At 46.8% G+C, this 18,344-nt stretch overlaps 1 protein-coding gene across 3 annotated transcripts in view; it reads left to right on the top strand.

Annotated features, from left to right (window-relative positions):
- Window positions 1-18,344, top strand: part of ME3 (malic enzyme 3) — a 327,654-nt gene that overhangs the window by 251,882 nt on the left and 57,428 nt on the right. For all 3 annotated transcript variants that reach the window (XM_068556437.1, XM_068556438.1, XM_068556439.1), the window contains one exon: window positions 10,351-10,426. In XM_068556437.1, coding sequence (XP_068412538.1) covers window positions 10,351-10,426 — 76 coding nt within the window. The remainder of the gene's footprint in view (window positions 1-10,350; window positions 10,427-18,344) is intronic.

Here is an 18,344-nt window from a genome sequence, read left to right on the forward strand (position 1 = left end):
GGAATCGTGATCACCACTGCTCATGGCCACAGCACACAAATTGGATGTTGGTGTACTAGCTTCCTAGTGTTGCTGTAACAAAATACCGCAAACAGGGTGGCTTAGAACAGCAGAAGTTTATTGTCTTACAGTTCTGGAGGCTGCAAGTCTGAAATCTAGGTGTCGACAGAGTTGAGGTCTCTCTGAGATCTGTAGGGGAGAACACTTCCTCGCCTCTTGTAACTCCTGTTGTTTGGCAGCGGTCCTTGACATTCCTTGCCTTATAGATGCCTCACTCCAGTCTCCGCCTCCATCACCTCGTGGCCATCTTCTCCCTGTGTGTCTCTGTCTTCACCTCTTCTCATAAAGACACCAGTCATTTTGAGATCTTCTTTTTTTTTTTTTTAAGTTAATTAATTTATTTATTTTTATATTTATTTTTGGCTGTGTTGGGTCTTCGTTTCTGTGCGAGGGCTTTCTCTAGTTGCGGCAAGTGGGGGCCCTCTTCATCGCAGTGCGTGGGCCTCTCACTATCGCGGCCTCTCTTGTTGCGGAGCACAGGCTCCAGACACGCAGGCTCAGTAGTTGTGGCTCACGGGCCTAGTTGCTCCGTGGCATGTGGGATCTTCCCAGACCAGGGCTTGAACCCATGTCCCCTGCATTGGCAGGCAGATTCTCAACCACTGCGCCACCAGGGAAGCCCCACCAGTCATTTTGGATGAAAGCCCTCCCTGATGACCTCACCTTAATGACATCTGCAAAGACCCTATTTCCAAAGAAGGTCACAGGTAGCAGGGGTTAAGATTTCAGTGTATCTTTTGAGGGGGACACAATTCAATTCAGAGTTGTTTCATTTTCTTGGCTTGGAATTTTCTGTCACCCAGAAAATATTTGGATATGTAATTGCTCTCTAGCATAAGTAACCAATGTCAGCTACCACTTACAGAGCATTTACCACACGCCAAGCACTATGCCAGGTACCTGATCTATTATTTCATTGAATCCTCACAGAAGCACGTTGAGGTAGGTGTTATTATATGCCCAGTTTATAACTGAAAACATAAAGGCTCAGCTGTGTCTCATTTCAGCACCCACGTTCTGCACCACTCAGCATACCCAGCATGTATGTTGCTTCTAGAGCACCTGTTGTGTGCTTGGTGCTATGCTGGACCCCAAGGTTACAGCAGTGAACAAGACAGATGTCGTCCTGCCCTCATAGGACATATAGTCTAGTAGGAGGAGCTATGCATTAAAGATATACTTTTCTAAATAACAGTCACTAACCCGCAGTGCTATAGCACCGTCTCCAATCAGGAATTCTTTTCCTCTGCTGTCATTGCCTGAGGTCCGTTGTAGGAACAGTGACTACTGAGATGAAGAGTAGTGAGAAGACCTTCCAAGAAGGAAGGCTCTCACCTCTGCTTTAACCAGAGCACCAATATCTCATTTAACATAATGGGCATCTCTGAAAGGTTTTGTGGAACAGAGTGTACCATGGCTACATGGTGCTATGGAACAAACATCCCTTAAAGCTTATTCTGTGCTTCTGCATCATGTCCCGTGGGTCAGCTGGGGGCTGTGCTCAGCGTCTTCCTCACTCTAGAACCAGGTCCTGAGGCAGCCTCGTCTGGAACAGTACAGGTGGCGGCAGCAAAGGAAAAAGAGAAGATGGTGAATCACATACTGGCCTTTAAACGCTTCCAGCCCAATGTGTCAGGTCAGCCCTGTTGCAGGATGAACAGCCTGTAACAAATATGTCTTTTAGGCCAAATGAGTTACGTATGGGAAAGAATAAAGTAGGTGTTTAGTTTTTGTTAAGCATGAAGCCGTTCCCTTCCCTGGCCACACATTTACCCCAAAACTCCATGTGAGAGGGGACTGCCCCCTTCTCTGGTCCCTCCTTCTCAGGGCCTGATGTCCAAGCATCAGCTGAGAAGGAACCTAGGTTCTGTTTCTAGAAACCAAAATAGGAAAGTCCAAATTTGTGAAAGCCATAAATCGGGGGACAGTGATTTATGTTCCTGAACAATTTCCTGCAGCCTCCCTTTAAACAGCAACCTCCCGAGTACACATACGGTATTATTTTAGGTATATTTTATTAACTCACAACTTTTCAGGAATGTTCTGTAAAGCAGGGAATACATTCATTTAAGCCCTGGTTCCATAGGTTGGCAGCTTGTCATATTTACTATATATTTTTTTTCTTCCCTCAAGTTCCAAAATTGCTTCCCTGAAGTAAACAGGAAAAACTTGGGGGAAGGTGTCAGTAGCTACAGTTATTTCTGGTTTTTTGTTTTTTGTTTTTTCCTGTTCCAGTTAACGGCTATTAACAATGAGAGATTCCCACCACAGCCTCTCACCCAGAGGCCCATCTTCACAGCACCACGAGCGCCAGGGGCGTTCCATTCTAATTACTCAGAGGATACATTAGCCTGGATGAGTGCTCAGGTTATGTTAGCTCACTGCAGGCTGCTCAGTGCTTCGGGATCCCCCGGGGCAGCCTATAATTGACTCGGAAGCTGGAAATGCTTCCACGTCTCAGCGAAGCCAGGCCCAGCACTTCCTGGAGCTTCCCATCTTCCTGCCTCCTTTTGTGCCTCAGGACGGGGTGGTGGAACATGACACCAGCTGTCAGAGCCAATGTCTCACAGAGCAGCCTTCATTTTGGGGGTGGGGGGGAAGGGTCTGACTCCTTCTCCTGGAGAAAAGATGAAAACAGACCCAGATGTGGAATACAGAGAGCTCCTCGGCACCCAAATTACTACCCCATTCACCCAGAAAGGGCCGTCAGGAAATCAGAGAGACTGGCACACTCAACACCCCCTCTCAGACTTACCATATTGGTCAAGGTCAGATAGATATGAAGATTCACATGTCTACAGGGCTTTACAGTGTGCAGAGTGTGTGTGAACTTGCCTTGCTTCCTCCTCACAGCCACTCCATAATGGAGAAGCCATTGTGCCCATTTTACTGAAGAGAAAACTAAGACACCGAGAATTGAAGAGACTTGTCCCAAATCCCACACCTAAAGGAGCCACATTTCCATGCTCCAAGAGACGTGTGTTTAAATCTCACCTCTACCTTCACACCTCTTCCGTCTTAATCTCATCTATAGAATGGGGATGATGCCTGTCTGAGAGTGTTGCATGAGAATTAAGGTAACGTGCGTAAAGGGGCAAACAGGGTTCCTGAGATATTCAAAAGCCCGATGGATGGATGGATGGATGGATGGATGGGTGGATGGGTGGATGGATGGATGGATGAGTGAGTGAGTGAGTGAATATTGACCTTTTGTGACTTGTATTCCCTTTCAGGCTGCCCTTGATCTCACCCTATTGAATACTAGCTCTTGCAGGGAACGTGGAAAACTACTAGTCCCAACTGTACATCACCAAAGAACTCTATTTTGCCCTCACTCAGTGACCCTCATACTGCAAGATTTTCTACCAAACTTTGACTGCCTTCCTGTTTCACCAAAAGCACATATAACTGTAAATCCTAGTTCCTGACAAACATGCACATTAACTTGGTATAAGTCTTGGTATAAAATACAAATTAATAATTAGCTACTAGTGTTTACTGAGCACCTACTATAAGCCAGGTTCCTCACTGGACATTTTGCTAGCATTTGGGCCCAGGCGGTCTGACTGCCGGGCCTGCACTCCTAACCACGAACTACACTAACTCAGCAACGCTAAGAGCTGCCATTTGTTGGGCACTAACTACATGCCAGCAGGCACCACAGTGAACTCTTTAAATATGCATTGTCTTAGTTGATCCTTATAAGGAAGGCATGAAGCAACTGGTGTCAAGTTCTCCATTTTACAGATGAGGAACTGAAGCTTGAAGAAGGGGTAACCTGTCCACAGCCACACAGCCAGCGAGGAGCTAAGGCAGGCTTTGAACCCAGTGCTGTGGCTGCAAAGCACGTACATTTAACCCCCAGTCTATGCTACCTTCCCTCTGCCGCTTCTCTAAAACTTCACTTGAGTCACTTGCAGCTTTATCACTTTCAGTGATCTGTTTTATTGGAAGTAGTCCCTGAAAATCCCCACGCCAGCCTCAGGGACTCCTGTGGGCCTGAGGTCTCTGGTGAGACTAAGCAGGTGTGGGTAGCTGCGCCTCCCATGGCACCTAGATATTCTTCCTGAAGCTGCTAAGAAGGAATACAAAGGAGTGAGTGTCTGCATTTCTCACTTGAGAAATGAGAAAGTGAGATAAGAACCAACCATGGCAGCAGAGATAAGAACCAACCCCATCACCATGTATTGCTGGAGAAAATAGCAATAGCACTCTTCGAGTGGAAGTGGTTAAACCTGAAAGTAGATTGCTGAGGGCATCTAAGAAGTTTTCTTCCCTGGAAGTATCTTCTTTTTTTTTTTTTTTAATTAATTTATTTATTTATTTATTTTTGGCTGTTTTGGGTCTTCGTTTCTATGCGAGGCCTTTCTCTAGTTGCGGCAAGCGGGGGCCACTCTTCATCGCGGAGTATCTTCTTTTTGAGCTGGTCTAGATACAGTTCCACCAGGAAATTTGGCAAGCGACCCCCTAGGATCCTACTGGAACCTGCAGTCCATTTGTTTATCATCATAATCCCTCACTCTGCACATTTTACTTCCTCACCAACATGCATCAGAGAAAAATATTTCATTAGTGGCCCCAGTGCGCATCTCTGGTACATTTCAGTCCATATCCCTAGCTGTCTGTTGGGAACTAGATCCATGGAGAGAACAGGCAGTCTGGGTCAGTAGAGAGAGCCCTGGACTCAGGACCTTGGTTCAAGCAGGTTCTGCTGCTTATGAGCTGTGTGACCTCAAAGAAGTCACTTCACCTCTCTGGACTTCAATGTCTTTGTTTATAAAGTGAGGTCTTTGGACTAGATATCTCAGAATCCTCATCCAGGGCAATCCTTTTGGGATGATTTGTAGCTGCAAGTTATGTAATAGATGGAAGTGCACTTTGAGAAGTGATTAAAAGCTGTTAATACATTTCAAAAGGTTTTATTTTTGCAGTATGATCTCTTCAGAGAATAAAATTATATATGCAAAAAAGAAAGGAGTCTTGAAATTTTAATAGCTCAAATTTAACTGTAAAAATATTCATTTGAAGCGTCCCTCTGCCTTCTTCTTATCTTCAACAAAGAGAGCCTATTTTAATGTACCAGATTATTTCCACAATCACACTTTTCCTGTGTTTAGAATTAACTGCATCAGAGCTTTGCTAAGGTCTAAAATCGTGCCTGTGTCTTACCCCTTAACGTGAGCTTTTTGCTGAATATCATTACTAAGCCTCTATCTGGTAAAGGCAAAGTTGAGAACAGGAGTTGTTTGGCTGAGGGACATTTCCAAAACAGGTCAAGGTCAAGAGCTGCTAAAGGCCAGGAATGCGTCATTGGGATTAATTAATGTGGGTAAATGACTTCCCCAAGGTCACTCGATGAGTCATCAGTGAGCCTTGGGCTGAGACCTGGTTTTTCCAGCTGGGAAGAATTGGCCTCTTTGTTAACATTGTTGTTCCATGTGACTAGCTCTGGATGACCTGAGGGGAGGTTGCTTATGAATATGAGAGCTGCAGCTGAGCTGTGGAAAAATAGAAGCTGGTGAAGAGTCACAGCCCTAACAAGACCTTCTCAGGCCACACCTCAGAGCAGCAGCTGGTTTGGAGGTAGAGGAGGTGGTTCTTTGAAAGGGTCCAGATGTATAGGCTCACCTTGGCCCACTTACCCTTCTACCGACACCAAGACAGGTACCACTATTTAAACTTCAGGATGGCTTGAAGCATCCTGAACTTCAGTCCTTGGAGTTCATTATTATCAACACAGTGTGATTTTTTCCAAACTCAAACTGCCTAGAGATGATCCTTAGCGACAAGTTCCAAAAAGCCAATCCGATACTTGGTTTTGTCTTGATTGATACAACTGAGTGCCCCATGATCATTTCAGAATGGCACAACAAACTCCTGGAACTTTTTCTCAAACCTAATGAATAAGTTAATTCAAAGACCCACACCGCCCCCAATCAACATGCTGGGAAGAGCCCAGCAACTCCCAAGTCTTAGGCTCTGGGGTTTTCCTCCCCACTGGCCTGTCCACTGCCTTCATACATGCATTTCCCCACTCTAAGCCACAGGCACAGCCCAGCACCACCCAGCCCAGCACACTGTTACAACATAACACACATTAAAGTTTCCTTCGCTCCAACTTTATTCAGCACCTTTCATCTTCATCCCTCAGCCTTCAACCATTCTCATACTTCGCTTACTCACTTCTCCACTTATTCAGAAATTATGTATGAGCGTCCATTATGGACTAAGTCTGGGCATACAGTGGTCAACAACAACAGAATAAATGTTCACCTTGCCCTGATGAAGCTTATAGACTAACGGGGGAAAGATATTAACCAAATAGCCACACAAATAACTGTAATAGGTTTGTGTATGTAGGTATGGGGTACTTTGAGAATATATAACAAGGAGCCCCAGCTTTGACTTGGAAGTCATCAGAAGAATAAGTAGAAATTAACTAAACGTAGAGTGAAGAGAGGCAGGGGGTACCAGGCAGAGGAAACAGTAGGTGAACTTGCCCTAGAGTAAGAAAATCATGGCACATGGAGGAATGGAAAGAAGGCCAGTGCAGCCGATGACTGGAGAATGAAATCAGGATGAAGAAGTTGACAAACGCCAGGCCACACGGGGCCTTGCAGGTAGACCATGCTAAGGACTTGGGTCTTCATTACAAGAACCATGGAAAGACATGAAGGATATTTATCACAAGGGATAACACAGTAAGGTTTTGGAGTTCCCTGGTGGTCCAGTGGTTGCAACTCAGCACTTTCACTGCTGTAGCGCAGGTTCAATCCCTGGTCAGGGAACTAAGATCCCACAAGCCACGGCCAAAAAAATCACACGGTAAGGCTTTGATTTCAAGAACATCACTCTTTCTACTGTGTAGAAAATAGATTAGATAGAGACAAGAGAGGATGTTACAAAGTTATTTTGATGCTTTAAGGAAGAGCTATTGGGAGCCTGGACCAGGTAGGTGGTGTCATGGATGAAATAAAGTATATGAACCAGTAGGTAATTACAGAGTAGAAAGGAAGGACTTGGCAAGGGGTTGTATAAAAGGGGAGAGGACAGTGTCAAGGATGCTTCCAGGGGTCTGGGGTTGTTAAACTAGATGTATGGGGGTAATAGTCACTGAGAAAGGGAGCAAGAGAAGAGAATCAAGTTTGTCTTGGGTTTTCGTTTTGTCTTGTCTTTGAGTCAGAGTGATGCAAGTTTAGATCATAAATTTGGTTTTGGACAGGTTAAGTTTGAACTGCCTTTGAGACATACAAATGGAGATGTCAAGCAAGCTGTTAAATATAAAGGTCTAGAACAATGGCTCTAAAGACAGGGTCACGTTTGCTCCCCAGGAGACATTTACCAATGTCTGGAGACATTTTTGGTTGTCACAACAGGGCGTGGGGTGCAACTGGCATCTATTGGGTAGAGACCAGGACGCTGCCAAACATTCTACAGCACACAGGACATCCCCACCCCTTGCAGCAAAGGGTTATCCAACCCAAAATGTCAACAGTGCCCAAGGTGAGAATCTCTGGTCTACAGATATTTGAGAGTTACTGGCCAAAAGCCTTGGGCACCGATGAGATTATACAGAGAAAGAATAAGAGTAAGGAGGAGAATGGGATAGTGCAAGTTTTTGAGGAACTGTAACACCTGATAGGGGGATGACCCAGCATGAGGGACTAAGAAGAAACGGCCTGAGAGGCAGAAGAAAACTCAACAGAGAGTGGAGTCGCAGAAGCCAGAGGTTGGGTGGGGAGTGCTTTAAAGTGTCAGATGCTGATGAGAAGCCAAAGGACGTGGGGACTAGAAAGCTGCTGCCATTTAGGGACGTGGACGTCATCGGTGGCCTTGGCAAGAGCAGTGTTGGCAGCACGATATTAAGAAAAGACATGTTTCAGTGGAAGATGAAAAAATGGAGGCGGCTAGTGTAGACAATACTTTCAAGAAGTTTGGCTATGGAAGGAAGGAGAGAGAAAGAACAGTCTTGGCAAGGAACGTGAAAGTCAAGAGTACTTTGGGCTTTGGTGGTGTTTTTCTTGTTTTGTTTAAATTTTTTATTGTGGAAAATGTCTTAACATGTATAAAGTAAGCAAGACTATTATAATGGACCTCGCTGTACCCTAGATTCTGTGAACTCTGGATTATTTTGTTCCTCAGAAGAGTAAGTTTTGTTCTAGGAAGGAATTCACTTGGCCAGACTCAAATTCCAAACTCTGTCCCTACTGGTCTGCAGCAACGGAAGTCTCTGCTGGGTTCTTTCAGTGTTCAGCTGCAGCTTTTTTTTTCTTTTTTTTGCCAGGCCCTTGGGTATGCATAGCTGAGTGGTCAACCAGTGATTTGGGCAGGTTGTACACACAGACTTGGAAGTTCATCCTCTCTGCATCTCCTTCCCTTCCAGAACTTTCCCCTTCACTTCCTGACTGCTCTTCCAGCTCCAACTCACTTCTCTGACACCTCAAGCTAGTAAGACTTTGGCTTTCTGCTGCCCCAAGTTGCTTGCAGATTAGACTGCTCTCAGGCAAAAGCTGCAAATTTGCAGATCTCAAAGGATATAATTTCCTGCTTTCGAAGGTAGATTCCCGTCCAGTGTCTGCCTGTTTTTGGCCAACTTCCATTGCCTTAATTTAAAATAATTTTGTAACATAACAATAACATAAATTGTTTAACAATTAACCATCTCATCATTGTTATCTGCAGAAATGTTATTCTGTCCAAGTGACTCTGTCACTACCAGAAGCCAGAAATTTTTAATTTGATAGACTTGGGCATATTTTAGGGCTAATGGAAAATCTAGTAGAGTGAGAGATTGAGAGAGACAGAGAGAGGGAGGAGGGATAATCAAGGATGTGAGGCTCTGTAATTTTCACTGGAACAAGAGGAATAAAGAGGTTGGCTGTGGATGCATTCGTTTGTAGATTCGCTGGTGGGAAACTGACAGAGATGCTTCCTGTGACATCAGAGACAAGGTCACTAGGGCAGTGGGGGGGAAAGGTGAGGCAGTTGGAGGTTTGAGAACAGAGGATTTTGAAACAGTCTGTGCAAAGAGTGAAAAGAGTGAATTTGACCAGAGGAACTCTGTAGGCACAGAGGCTGGTCAGTACTGAGAGTCTATGTGGGTTGACAAGGATGAGTGGATGGTGGCGCCGATCAGTCTGCCCTGTAGTAAGATTGTTTCCATCTGCCTTCGGCTGCCTGGGTGGAGATGCACAGGGAGCGGAAAGTGGGTTTCCTCAAGGGGTGAGAGTTTTACAAGACTGATGAGACCAAAGAGCAGGGCCATGGGTGTTTACAGTATTGACGAGGGCATGACTTAAATAATGAGTCACAAAATTCAAGCACCTCTTAAAGCCATGACAAGCGTTTTTTGGAAGTGCTCTCTGATTTAGCCAAGGCAAGTAGAATGGGGAACTGTTCTCCCACACCTCCCCAACCTACTCACACTGGCAAAAACAGACCGAGTATTTGGCCCTGGGCACTTCACATGTCAAAGGAGTCTCTCTCTTGGGTGCGTTGGACGAGAAAAGGAAAAGAAGGAAGTGGTACAAGCTACTTGCCATCCTCTGCACCATTCCCCACCTCCCCTCCCCAGGTGCATATTCTCTCACCACTGATCCCAGGACAGAAGATTCAGATCCACAGACTTAGGTCTAAACCTTAAAAGTTCTAAGTCAGGCTAATAAACTGTTGAGTAAAATATGTCTCATCCTCCTACCCTTACATATATACCTTCATGATGGTCTGGAAGGCCAAGTTTGAATTTAGAATTCTCAGACTCTAAAACTGGCTCAAGGCTGGCAGCCCACCCCTCTTCCTATCCCCAGCTCCATCCCCCACTGCAAGAGGCCATGTGTACGTGTGTCTGGACATCACAACCCACACGGCCAAGTACCAGTCATAGCCCCAGGCTTAGGGATCCACCCACTGCAGTGTAGTCTGTACTTGGAAGGAGGGACCCAGAGAAAAGGCTCACAGAGTCCCTAAAAGCAGCCTTGAGACCACTCAATCAGAGAATTCTGGGGTCCTGTGTGCCTGATCTAGAGAGAGGAAGGAAGGTACAGGCTCTGTGAACACAGGCTCCAGGTGGGTACATCCCTCGGCCCCATGGACCTCTTTGCCCTCTGGAGAGGAAGAGTTGGAGGAAAACCAGAGCAGGGCTCTCTACATTGCTGGGGCTTTGGGCAGGGACCCCTTTTGCCCAGGTCTATGGTTAAAATGAACTGATGCAACGATACACAGTACTTGTGGTCTTTGCTCTGTTCCTAGTCTGACCGGTTTCTCTGTGTGTATGTGTTTTTCTTTTCCCAGTGGGCTGTTTATCACCATTCATGACAAGGGCCATCTTGCAACAATGCTGAACTCTTGGCCAGAAGATAATATTAAGGTATGGCCCTGTTTTCTTTGGTATTGCTCTATTGTTGGATGAATCCTTTCAGCCTGGGCTAGAGTCATTCTCAGCTATGAAATGGGCCATTACAACATACTGAAGGCAAGACACTGCATCCCTTCCCCAGGCCCAGACCATAGACCAGTTACAGCCAAGCACAAACGCACCACGGAGTAAAGGCTTGCATTAACCAAGCATCCATGTGAAAATGTCTATTATTATTATTATTAATAGTAGTAGTAGTGCATGTATTGAGTACCCGCTGAACATACACTGCCAGTTTCCATGGTGGATTCAGGGAAAAATCCAACATAGACCCTCTTCTCAAGTGGCTGACTTTTCATGAGGAAAGTAAGACAGAGCCACCAAAGATTAACAGGTGGAAGCTGACCAGAGATAAACAAGGCACACTGAAGAGCTGGGGGTGTTCAAGGAGGCCGAGATTACTTTTAGCCTGAAGGGGATCTGGGAAGACTTAGTGGAAGAGGTGACATTGGAGCAAGGCCTTGAGTTGAGGGGTAGAGTTTGGACGGTCAGGCGTTGGAGGGACTAAGATGGAGGGCAGGGACATTCTGCACCAAGAGAAAAGGTTTATGATGAGCGATGTCTTCACACGTGGCTGTACACCGCAGTGTATGTGTTGGGTGGGGGGGAAGGGACGCATATGCAGAGTGACATAATGAACCTGGCACTGTTTCCTGGAGCATCAATTTTACTTGAAACATTTAAGGAAACTTTTTTATATGTAACAAACAGGATGTAATATAGAATGCAAAATTGGTGAAGCTTTGTAGAAACATGTTAGCCTCTGGCTGTGTCCCCAGATCTCCTCCTGTCATGGGGACTTCTATGGAAGAGTTTCAGGGACTCTGGATTCTAAGATCATTGTCACTTCTGCAAACAAATGGGTGAAGCAAAATTACAGAACATCTGCTGGCTGCTTGTGAGGGCATCTCTGGCACTCGAGCAGGGGAGGGGTTGGACCTGACCAAGCCCAGTATATGTACCTCTTGGGGCAATGCTGGAAGGCTGAGAGTTGTTTGCTCTCAGGCCCTCCCTCCCTCCGTCCCTGCCCCTTCCCTGGGCCACCTCCCTCCACCAGGCACTGAGTACAGCTTCTCTTTACCTACCTCTCCTTGTGTCCCACCCACTTCTGGCCCTCTCGGGGGTGTGGCGACATTCAGAACCAGAGCCAGTAGGGCAAGACCTTGGCTCTCAGGAGCCAGGCCTGAGCCACAGCTGAGGCCCTTGGACTCCAGTCCTGGACTAGGTGAAGAGCTCAATTCGTACGTCTCTGTCTGGGTGTGATGTGCCCTGTGTTCTTCTTCCCTGCCTATCTGCTTAGACTCTGGTTACGTGCAGGCCTTGGCCCTGCAAGTTTTGGTCCCAATCCCAGAAGAAGCAAGTTTCCAAGATGTGTTTAGGATGAATCTATAATAAAATCTTGAGCACATTAAGGGAAACCAGCTCACTCGATGGGAAGTTAACTCCAGCCTTCCCTGTGTGTGGACATGCTCTGAGGTCCTACAGACTAATCTTTCCTCCTTCCTGGATGGTTCAGCCGTGGTGAAACTTGTCCACAGTAGGCACTCAGTAGATGCTTGCTGAGTTGAATGAACTCAGTAGATGGACATGATGAACATCTTCCAGGTACCAGGCCCTGTGCCAGGAGCAGGGAGATGGGGTCTGCACTAACATCTATGGTGCCTCTGTGCAAGCTATGAGGAATTAAAAAATAAGATGAAAAGGCACCCCCTTTTAACCAGTAAGAGAAAAGCGCCGCTTCCTCCAGCCTGCCACAGGGCCTTGGTGAGGGGCTCATGGGCTGGATTTCAGGTCCCCATCACTTCTCTTGTCAGGGTGTAACTTTACAAAACTGCACCCAGGGCTCTGCTTTGAGGAGTGTAGAATGAGAAAAACACAGACCCCGACCCCAAATTGCTTCACTCTGACTGGGAAATCAAGATATGAATTCAAAATAGAACCTCGGCTGCTAAGTATCCATGGACTTCAACCAACATATTCTGAGAACCTTCTAAGTGTCTCCAGAGAGATGGAGATGCACTTGTTGTGATTTTAGAGAAAGAGAAATGAGGGCTATGGGGTCACCCTGGGAGAGGTGGAACTTGGCAGGCCTCAAACAAGGAGAAGCATCCAGAGCCTCTAGGAAAAGCATAAGTTACACGAGTAGATATCTGGGCCAGTGCATCTAATTCGGTTGCATTCAACAGCCATTTAGTAACATCTGTTCTGTAAGAGTTCCCTGGGGGTTCAGGGATAAAGAAGGTGCACAGGCCCAACCTCAAGGACCTTGCAGGCTAGTTAGAGAGACTGACCTGGAAACAATTACAGTAGACTGTCTGTGCTGCCGAAGACAGGAGCCCGAGGATGAGGAGCAAACAGGGTGACTTGTTGGCCACTCACCCTGCAGTACCCCAGAGTGGACGGGTGAATGCCTGGGGCCACCTCTCCCCCTCCACCCTATACTCATGTTTCACTTTGGAGGAGCCCAGAAGTCAGTCTCAGAAACTAACTATGTAGAAGAGTCAGCTCTGGCTTTGCAACCAGGCAGACCTGAGTTCTGGTCTTGAATCTTCCATTTACCTGCTGTGTGTGCGGATAACCTCTCTGATCTCACAACAGGAAATTGTGAGGATTAACTATGATAAAGTCTGTACAACACTGAAGGGCACTTGAATGGACACTGTCATTGCTGGAGGTGGACAAGGCGGCTGTAGCACACACAGCAGTGCAGGGAAGAGACTGCAGACGCCTCAGGGTGGCCGAGGAGGGGGTCCCCTTACCAGGGAACCACAGACCACAAAAGGGCAGCCAGTCGATTTGGTCCCTAGAGATGTTTGATTTAAAGTGACTTTTGAAAATTTTGAATTCGTGGCCAACATTTTAAAATTAAGAGACTTCTGGGGCTTCCCTGGTGGCGCAGTGGTTGAGAATCTGCCTGCCAATGCAGGGGACACGGGTTTGAACCCTGGTCTGGGAAGATCCCACATGCCGCGGAGCAACTAGGCCCATGAGCCACAATTACTGAGCCTGCGCGTCTGGAGCCTGTGCTCCGCAACAAGAGAGGCCGCGATAGTGAGAGGCCCGTGCACTGCGATGAAGAGTGGCCCCCACTTGCCACAACTAGAGAAAGCCCTCGCACAGAAACGAAGACCCAACACAGCCATAAAAATAAATAAATTTTTTAAAAAAAGACTTTCTCTCTATAAAATTAAGAGACTTCATTTGAAAAAAAAATTTTTTTTAAACCCTGGATTTCTGACTTCTCTAGAAAAACCAGGAGCTCTGAATATTGGGCCCATAGTTTGGCATGTGTACAAGTCAAATAGGACTGATCAGGTTACCCCTAGTCCCTACCCTGCCCCATCACCGGCCTTTTTCTGGACGGTCCTTCCCTCTCACTCCAGGGCTGCCCTTTCAAAGGTTCAGAATGTTCTAAGCCACAGTTTTTCTTGTTTATTGGTGTGTTTTCTCCAGTTACCTTTAAAAGAGGAGATGGAGAACTCCTTCCCGAAGTAGGGAATCTCTGCTCGTTATCCCTTTCATGGTACTTTGGTGCTAACGGAGACTCCCCTTCAGTATTTCATTTGATTTTCACACTGTGATCAGAGTGGAGTAAGGAGTGCTTCTGAAACCCCCCAGGGGGGTCTTGAAGAAGGGGTAGGGTAGGGACGTGACTTTTCTCAGATGAGCAAGCTGGTGTTAAGTGGTACCCACAGTCATCCACAAGTAAGAGATGATGTCACCCAGAGCCCTGCTGCTGAGCCATTGCTTCCCCAGCTTCTGAGTAGGGCAGGCAGGCAGAGCTTTTCAAGGCACAGGTATCTCTGGACCCTGATGTTGTTGGCTGGAGGGGAGGGGTGGTTCAGAGAAGCTTCTGAAACAACTCAGAAGATAAAAGCTGAGTTTCTGTGGCTTCCCAGCCAGAAAGCGGAACTGCAAACTGAGATGTAATAGGAGTAGGCTGTGAGGGAAGTGAGGCCAAAGCTCAGGTCTTGGGGACCATGAAGTTTTGTGGGCCCCTCTTGCTCAGGGAGGACGGGCCAGCCTGGCCCACCCAGAGCTTTCCAGCATAAATCACAAAGGGGAGTGAGAACTGCTTTTCTGACTCTTTCCCACAGAGGCCATTTCCCCGAGCCAGGAGGAATGCTCAGCTCAGAAAAGCCCTCCTCCCCAAGAGCTTTCCCAAGATCCTAAATCTCTCCTTCATCCCAGTCCCAGCAGCTCTGGGGAGGAGGTGCTGGGAGGTGGCCGAGTACTGGAGCCAAAGGAGCATCCCCTGCCTCTGGGCACCAGCCACTTGGGCCTTTAAACTTGGACCAGACGTTAATGCTGAGTGCCTGACTGTCATGCACACGCCCACCATGGGTTAAACCCCACTCGGTGTCAGCAGTTGGATTTCCCGGGAAACATTCTCTGAGATGGAGATTGGCATATTAGGGAGTGCTCTTGGGATCAACACCTCTAGAAGGAAAGGAAGCAGGACAGGGAAGAGGGAGAGAGGTTGGGCTAAGTGGGAGCCCCCGGAAGACCCAGCTGAGTGCACGAGGAAGCTCATGAGCAGGGATGGTCCTTCAGAGTCATCCTGAGTTGGGCCAAGGGACCTGGGCCTTGGTACATACCCCTGCATCCATCATTCATTGGTTGTGGGCTGCTGCCCTGGGAATGGGGTCAAGGTGGCTCTCTTCAGTCGAGGAAAATCCCAGAATAGGCTCATAGCTGAGGGTACCACTGGGGGGAATAACCCCTTCATTCCTAAAAGGGGAATCTGGGCGGCACAGCACCCTATCCACCTCACCAGCATTCTGCTAAGTGCTCTACACAGACTAACTCACTGACTTCTCCCAGTGACCCTCCAAGAGGCAGGGGTTGTTATCCTCCCCATCTTATAGACAAGGAAGCTGAGAGGTTAGCTCAGCTTTGCTCATGAGGGATGGAACCAAGATTTGAGACCACGGACTGTGCATTATTTATGTTGTGGAGAGAGAGAAAAAAAGGAGGAAGAGGAGGAGGAAAGGGAAGGATAAGCGGGAAGGAAGGAACAGCAGGAGGAAGGAGAGGACCTCACACACAGTGCTATGGGCAGCCCATTCCCAAAGCTCCAAGTCCAGGGAAACCAGAGCCAGAGCAAGCAAGGAAGCATGATCCTCCGATCAGTCCTGGGTCAGCCCCATTGGGTCCACCGAGGCTGAGGGAGGCGGCGGTAAGTCAGAAGCTAGGCAGACAGAGAAAGAATGGGCCGCACCATCCGTCAGTCGTCTGAATCTCCTCCTCGCCATCTGAAATACTACAGAGGGGTTATGAGTTGTAAAAGCCATCCTAACAAGGAAACTGTGATCCAGTCCACTGGTAGCTATTGCTGGGCTCTAAAACCCCAGGATGCTGCTCAAGTTTGCCCTCAGCCTTTTGACCCCGACTTCTCCAGTGACCCACAGCTCTAGCTCCACTGACGTCACGATAAACAGGATACAGCATCTTCTCTCTGAACTTGTTCATCTACTCCAGTTCTGAATTCAGTCCCATGGAGAAGAGCCTTTGCTCTCTGTGTTGGATCTATGACATTGTCCGTCGGTTACTGAGTTCATATCACATTGCAGGCCCCAAGCTAAGTGCTAAAGAATCAAAGAGGACAAGACCCTTTACTTGCCCTTAAAGAGTTGCTATGAAAGACAAGGAAATATATATAACTATGATACAAGGAAGAAAGGGATAGGTGCTGTGGGAGAGGAAAATGCTATAGGAATGCAGAGTTGGGAGTGATAACTTCCAGAAGGGAAGCTTCATGGACGGAAGTGCCTTTTGAATTGTTCCTTGAAACATGCAAGGATGGTAGGGTTTGGATCAAGGAGATATAGGGATTGAGGTGTAAAATGGCGTGTAGTCAAGAAAACACACACTTTATAAAGATTAACAGCATTTCAGTTTGGATGCAGCATGGAGTGGATAGAGGGGAAATTCAAAGAGCAGATTGGGCGTAGACCACAGAAGGCCTCAAATGTCAGTTGAGGATGTATGAGCTTTATTTTGTAGGCATCAGGAGCCATTGGAGGTTTGGGAGCAAGAACGTGACAGATCTGGGTGTGCTTTGGAAAAATGAAATGGAGTAGGGAGGATCCAAGAATAGAAAGACCAATCAGGGGACCACTAAAGTGGTCAAGTGAGACACGGATGGGCTGGTCTGAGGTAAGCAATAGGGATGAAGATCATGAAACAGATGACAAAAATTGAAGCAGGTCAAATCAGCAGAACTTGGTGACCAATTGACTGTGGTTGACTGATGACAGAAGAAGTCAAAGCAGATTGGCCAGTTTTGAGCCTGGGAGATAGGAGGTAACAGAGTGAGGGAGGACAGCAGAAGTAGAAAGTTGAAAAGGAGAAAAAGGGAAGAGCAGATTCATTTGGTAAAGGACTTGGAGGATTGGAGAGAACTATTGGACATCCAAGTGGCAATCTCTGGCAGATGGTGAGCTGTAAGTATTTGCTTAGAGATGACAGTATTTGCCATTGGAATGAATGACAATGTCAAGGTTAGAATGCTGTTGAGTTTCTCATGGCCAGACTTTCTTAAAAGCTGCCAAGGTCTCCCCTTGGTTTCCTTTTCATTCACTCATTTAACAGATATAATTGTTTCATGGCCTTTCTATGGTGAGGCTGAACTAAAGAGAGATGAAACAATTAAAATTCTACTATGTAATCTTTGCCCCAAATAATAACCATCAATATAATCATACAAGCAGTGACCATTTGCCAATCACTTACAAGGCACAAGGCACCTGGTTAAAATGAGACACTTATTATTTCATTTCATCTTTACAACAAGCTGACGAGTTGGACATTATTATTGTTCCCATTTTATGGAAAATTAAAACTCAGAAAAGTTATCTGATGACCCAAGATTACATATTGGTGGGTTATCAAGGAACCTAGATCCACATACTGGTTATCAGATGCCAAAACCCCTGCCATTAACCTTTAGGCTGTTTGGTGAGATTAAATGTACATTTTTAAAAATGTTAAATAAGAACCCAAATGCTATCACCATCAGATTTTTAAATCGCACCTATGCAGGGCTTGGCAAGCAGTAGGTACTTAATAAATGTTTGCAGAAGGCAGGCAGGCAGACAGGAAGGTTGAGCAGGCCAGGTGCGTGGTAGATACAGCAAGTGCCAGGAGAAATCACACTGGGTTGTAACGGGCAGGATTTGCACTGCTGGAGAAAGAGCGGGAAGAGACAGGAGTATAGAGGGTGAGAGGCTAGAGATTGTTGGTGAATTCAGAGTGTGTCTGATGGGAGTGAGGCCAGTTCTGCTAGAGGGGGCAATTGTGTGTAGAGTTTCAGAAGGTATGTTGGGTTCCTGTCATTAAAGAGATAAGCCTTTTGAACTCTATTTTATGGACAGTTAGAAGTCACTAAAGGCCTTTGAGCCTGGTTGTGAAGCTGTTGCAGTAATCCAGCCATTAGCACTACAGGATGGAGAGTGGATGACAGGTGGAGGTGAGACTTTCCCTCGGAGGAGTCAGGCATGTAGTCAAGCACCTTTGGACATCCCCAGGCTGGGAGGGTGGCCCTGCAGAGCCCCGCTACCATGTTTCTTTTTTTTTTTTTTTGGCCACACTGTGCGGCATGCGGGATCTTAGTTCCCCAACCAGGGATCAAACCCATGCCCCCTGCATTGGGAGCGTGGAGTTTTAACCACCAAACTGCCAGGGAAGTCCCCCCGCTACCATCTTGAAAGGCCCCAGAGTTATAAGGAGAACACCCTGGAGTCGTAGCTGATTTCTTCTGTTGAACTCCGTGTCACTCACTGCCCCTCAGCAGAGAGAAATCTAAGAGAATAGGAAGCAGAATAAGGAGGCTTTGATTAGGAGAGACGGTAGATAAATGCCCAGAGTT

The sequence above is a fragment of the Eschrichtius robustus genome, chromosome 11 (genome assembly GCF_028021215.1).
Source record: "Eschrichtius robustus isolate mEscRob2 chromosome 11, mEscRob2.pri, whole genome shotgun sequence".
NCBI classification, from domain to species: Eukaryota; Metazoa; Chordata; class Mammalia; order Artiodactyla; family Eschrichtiidae; genus Eschrichtius; species Eschrichtius robustus.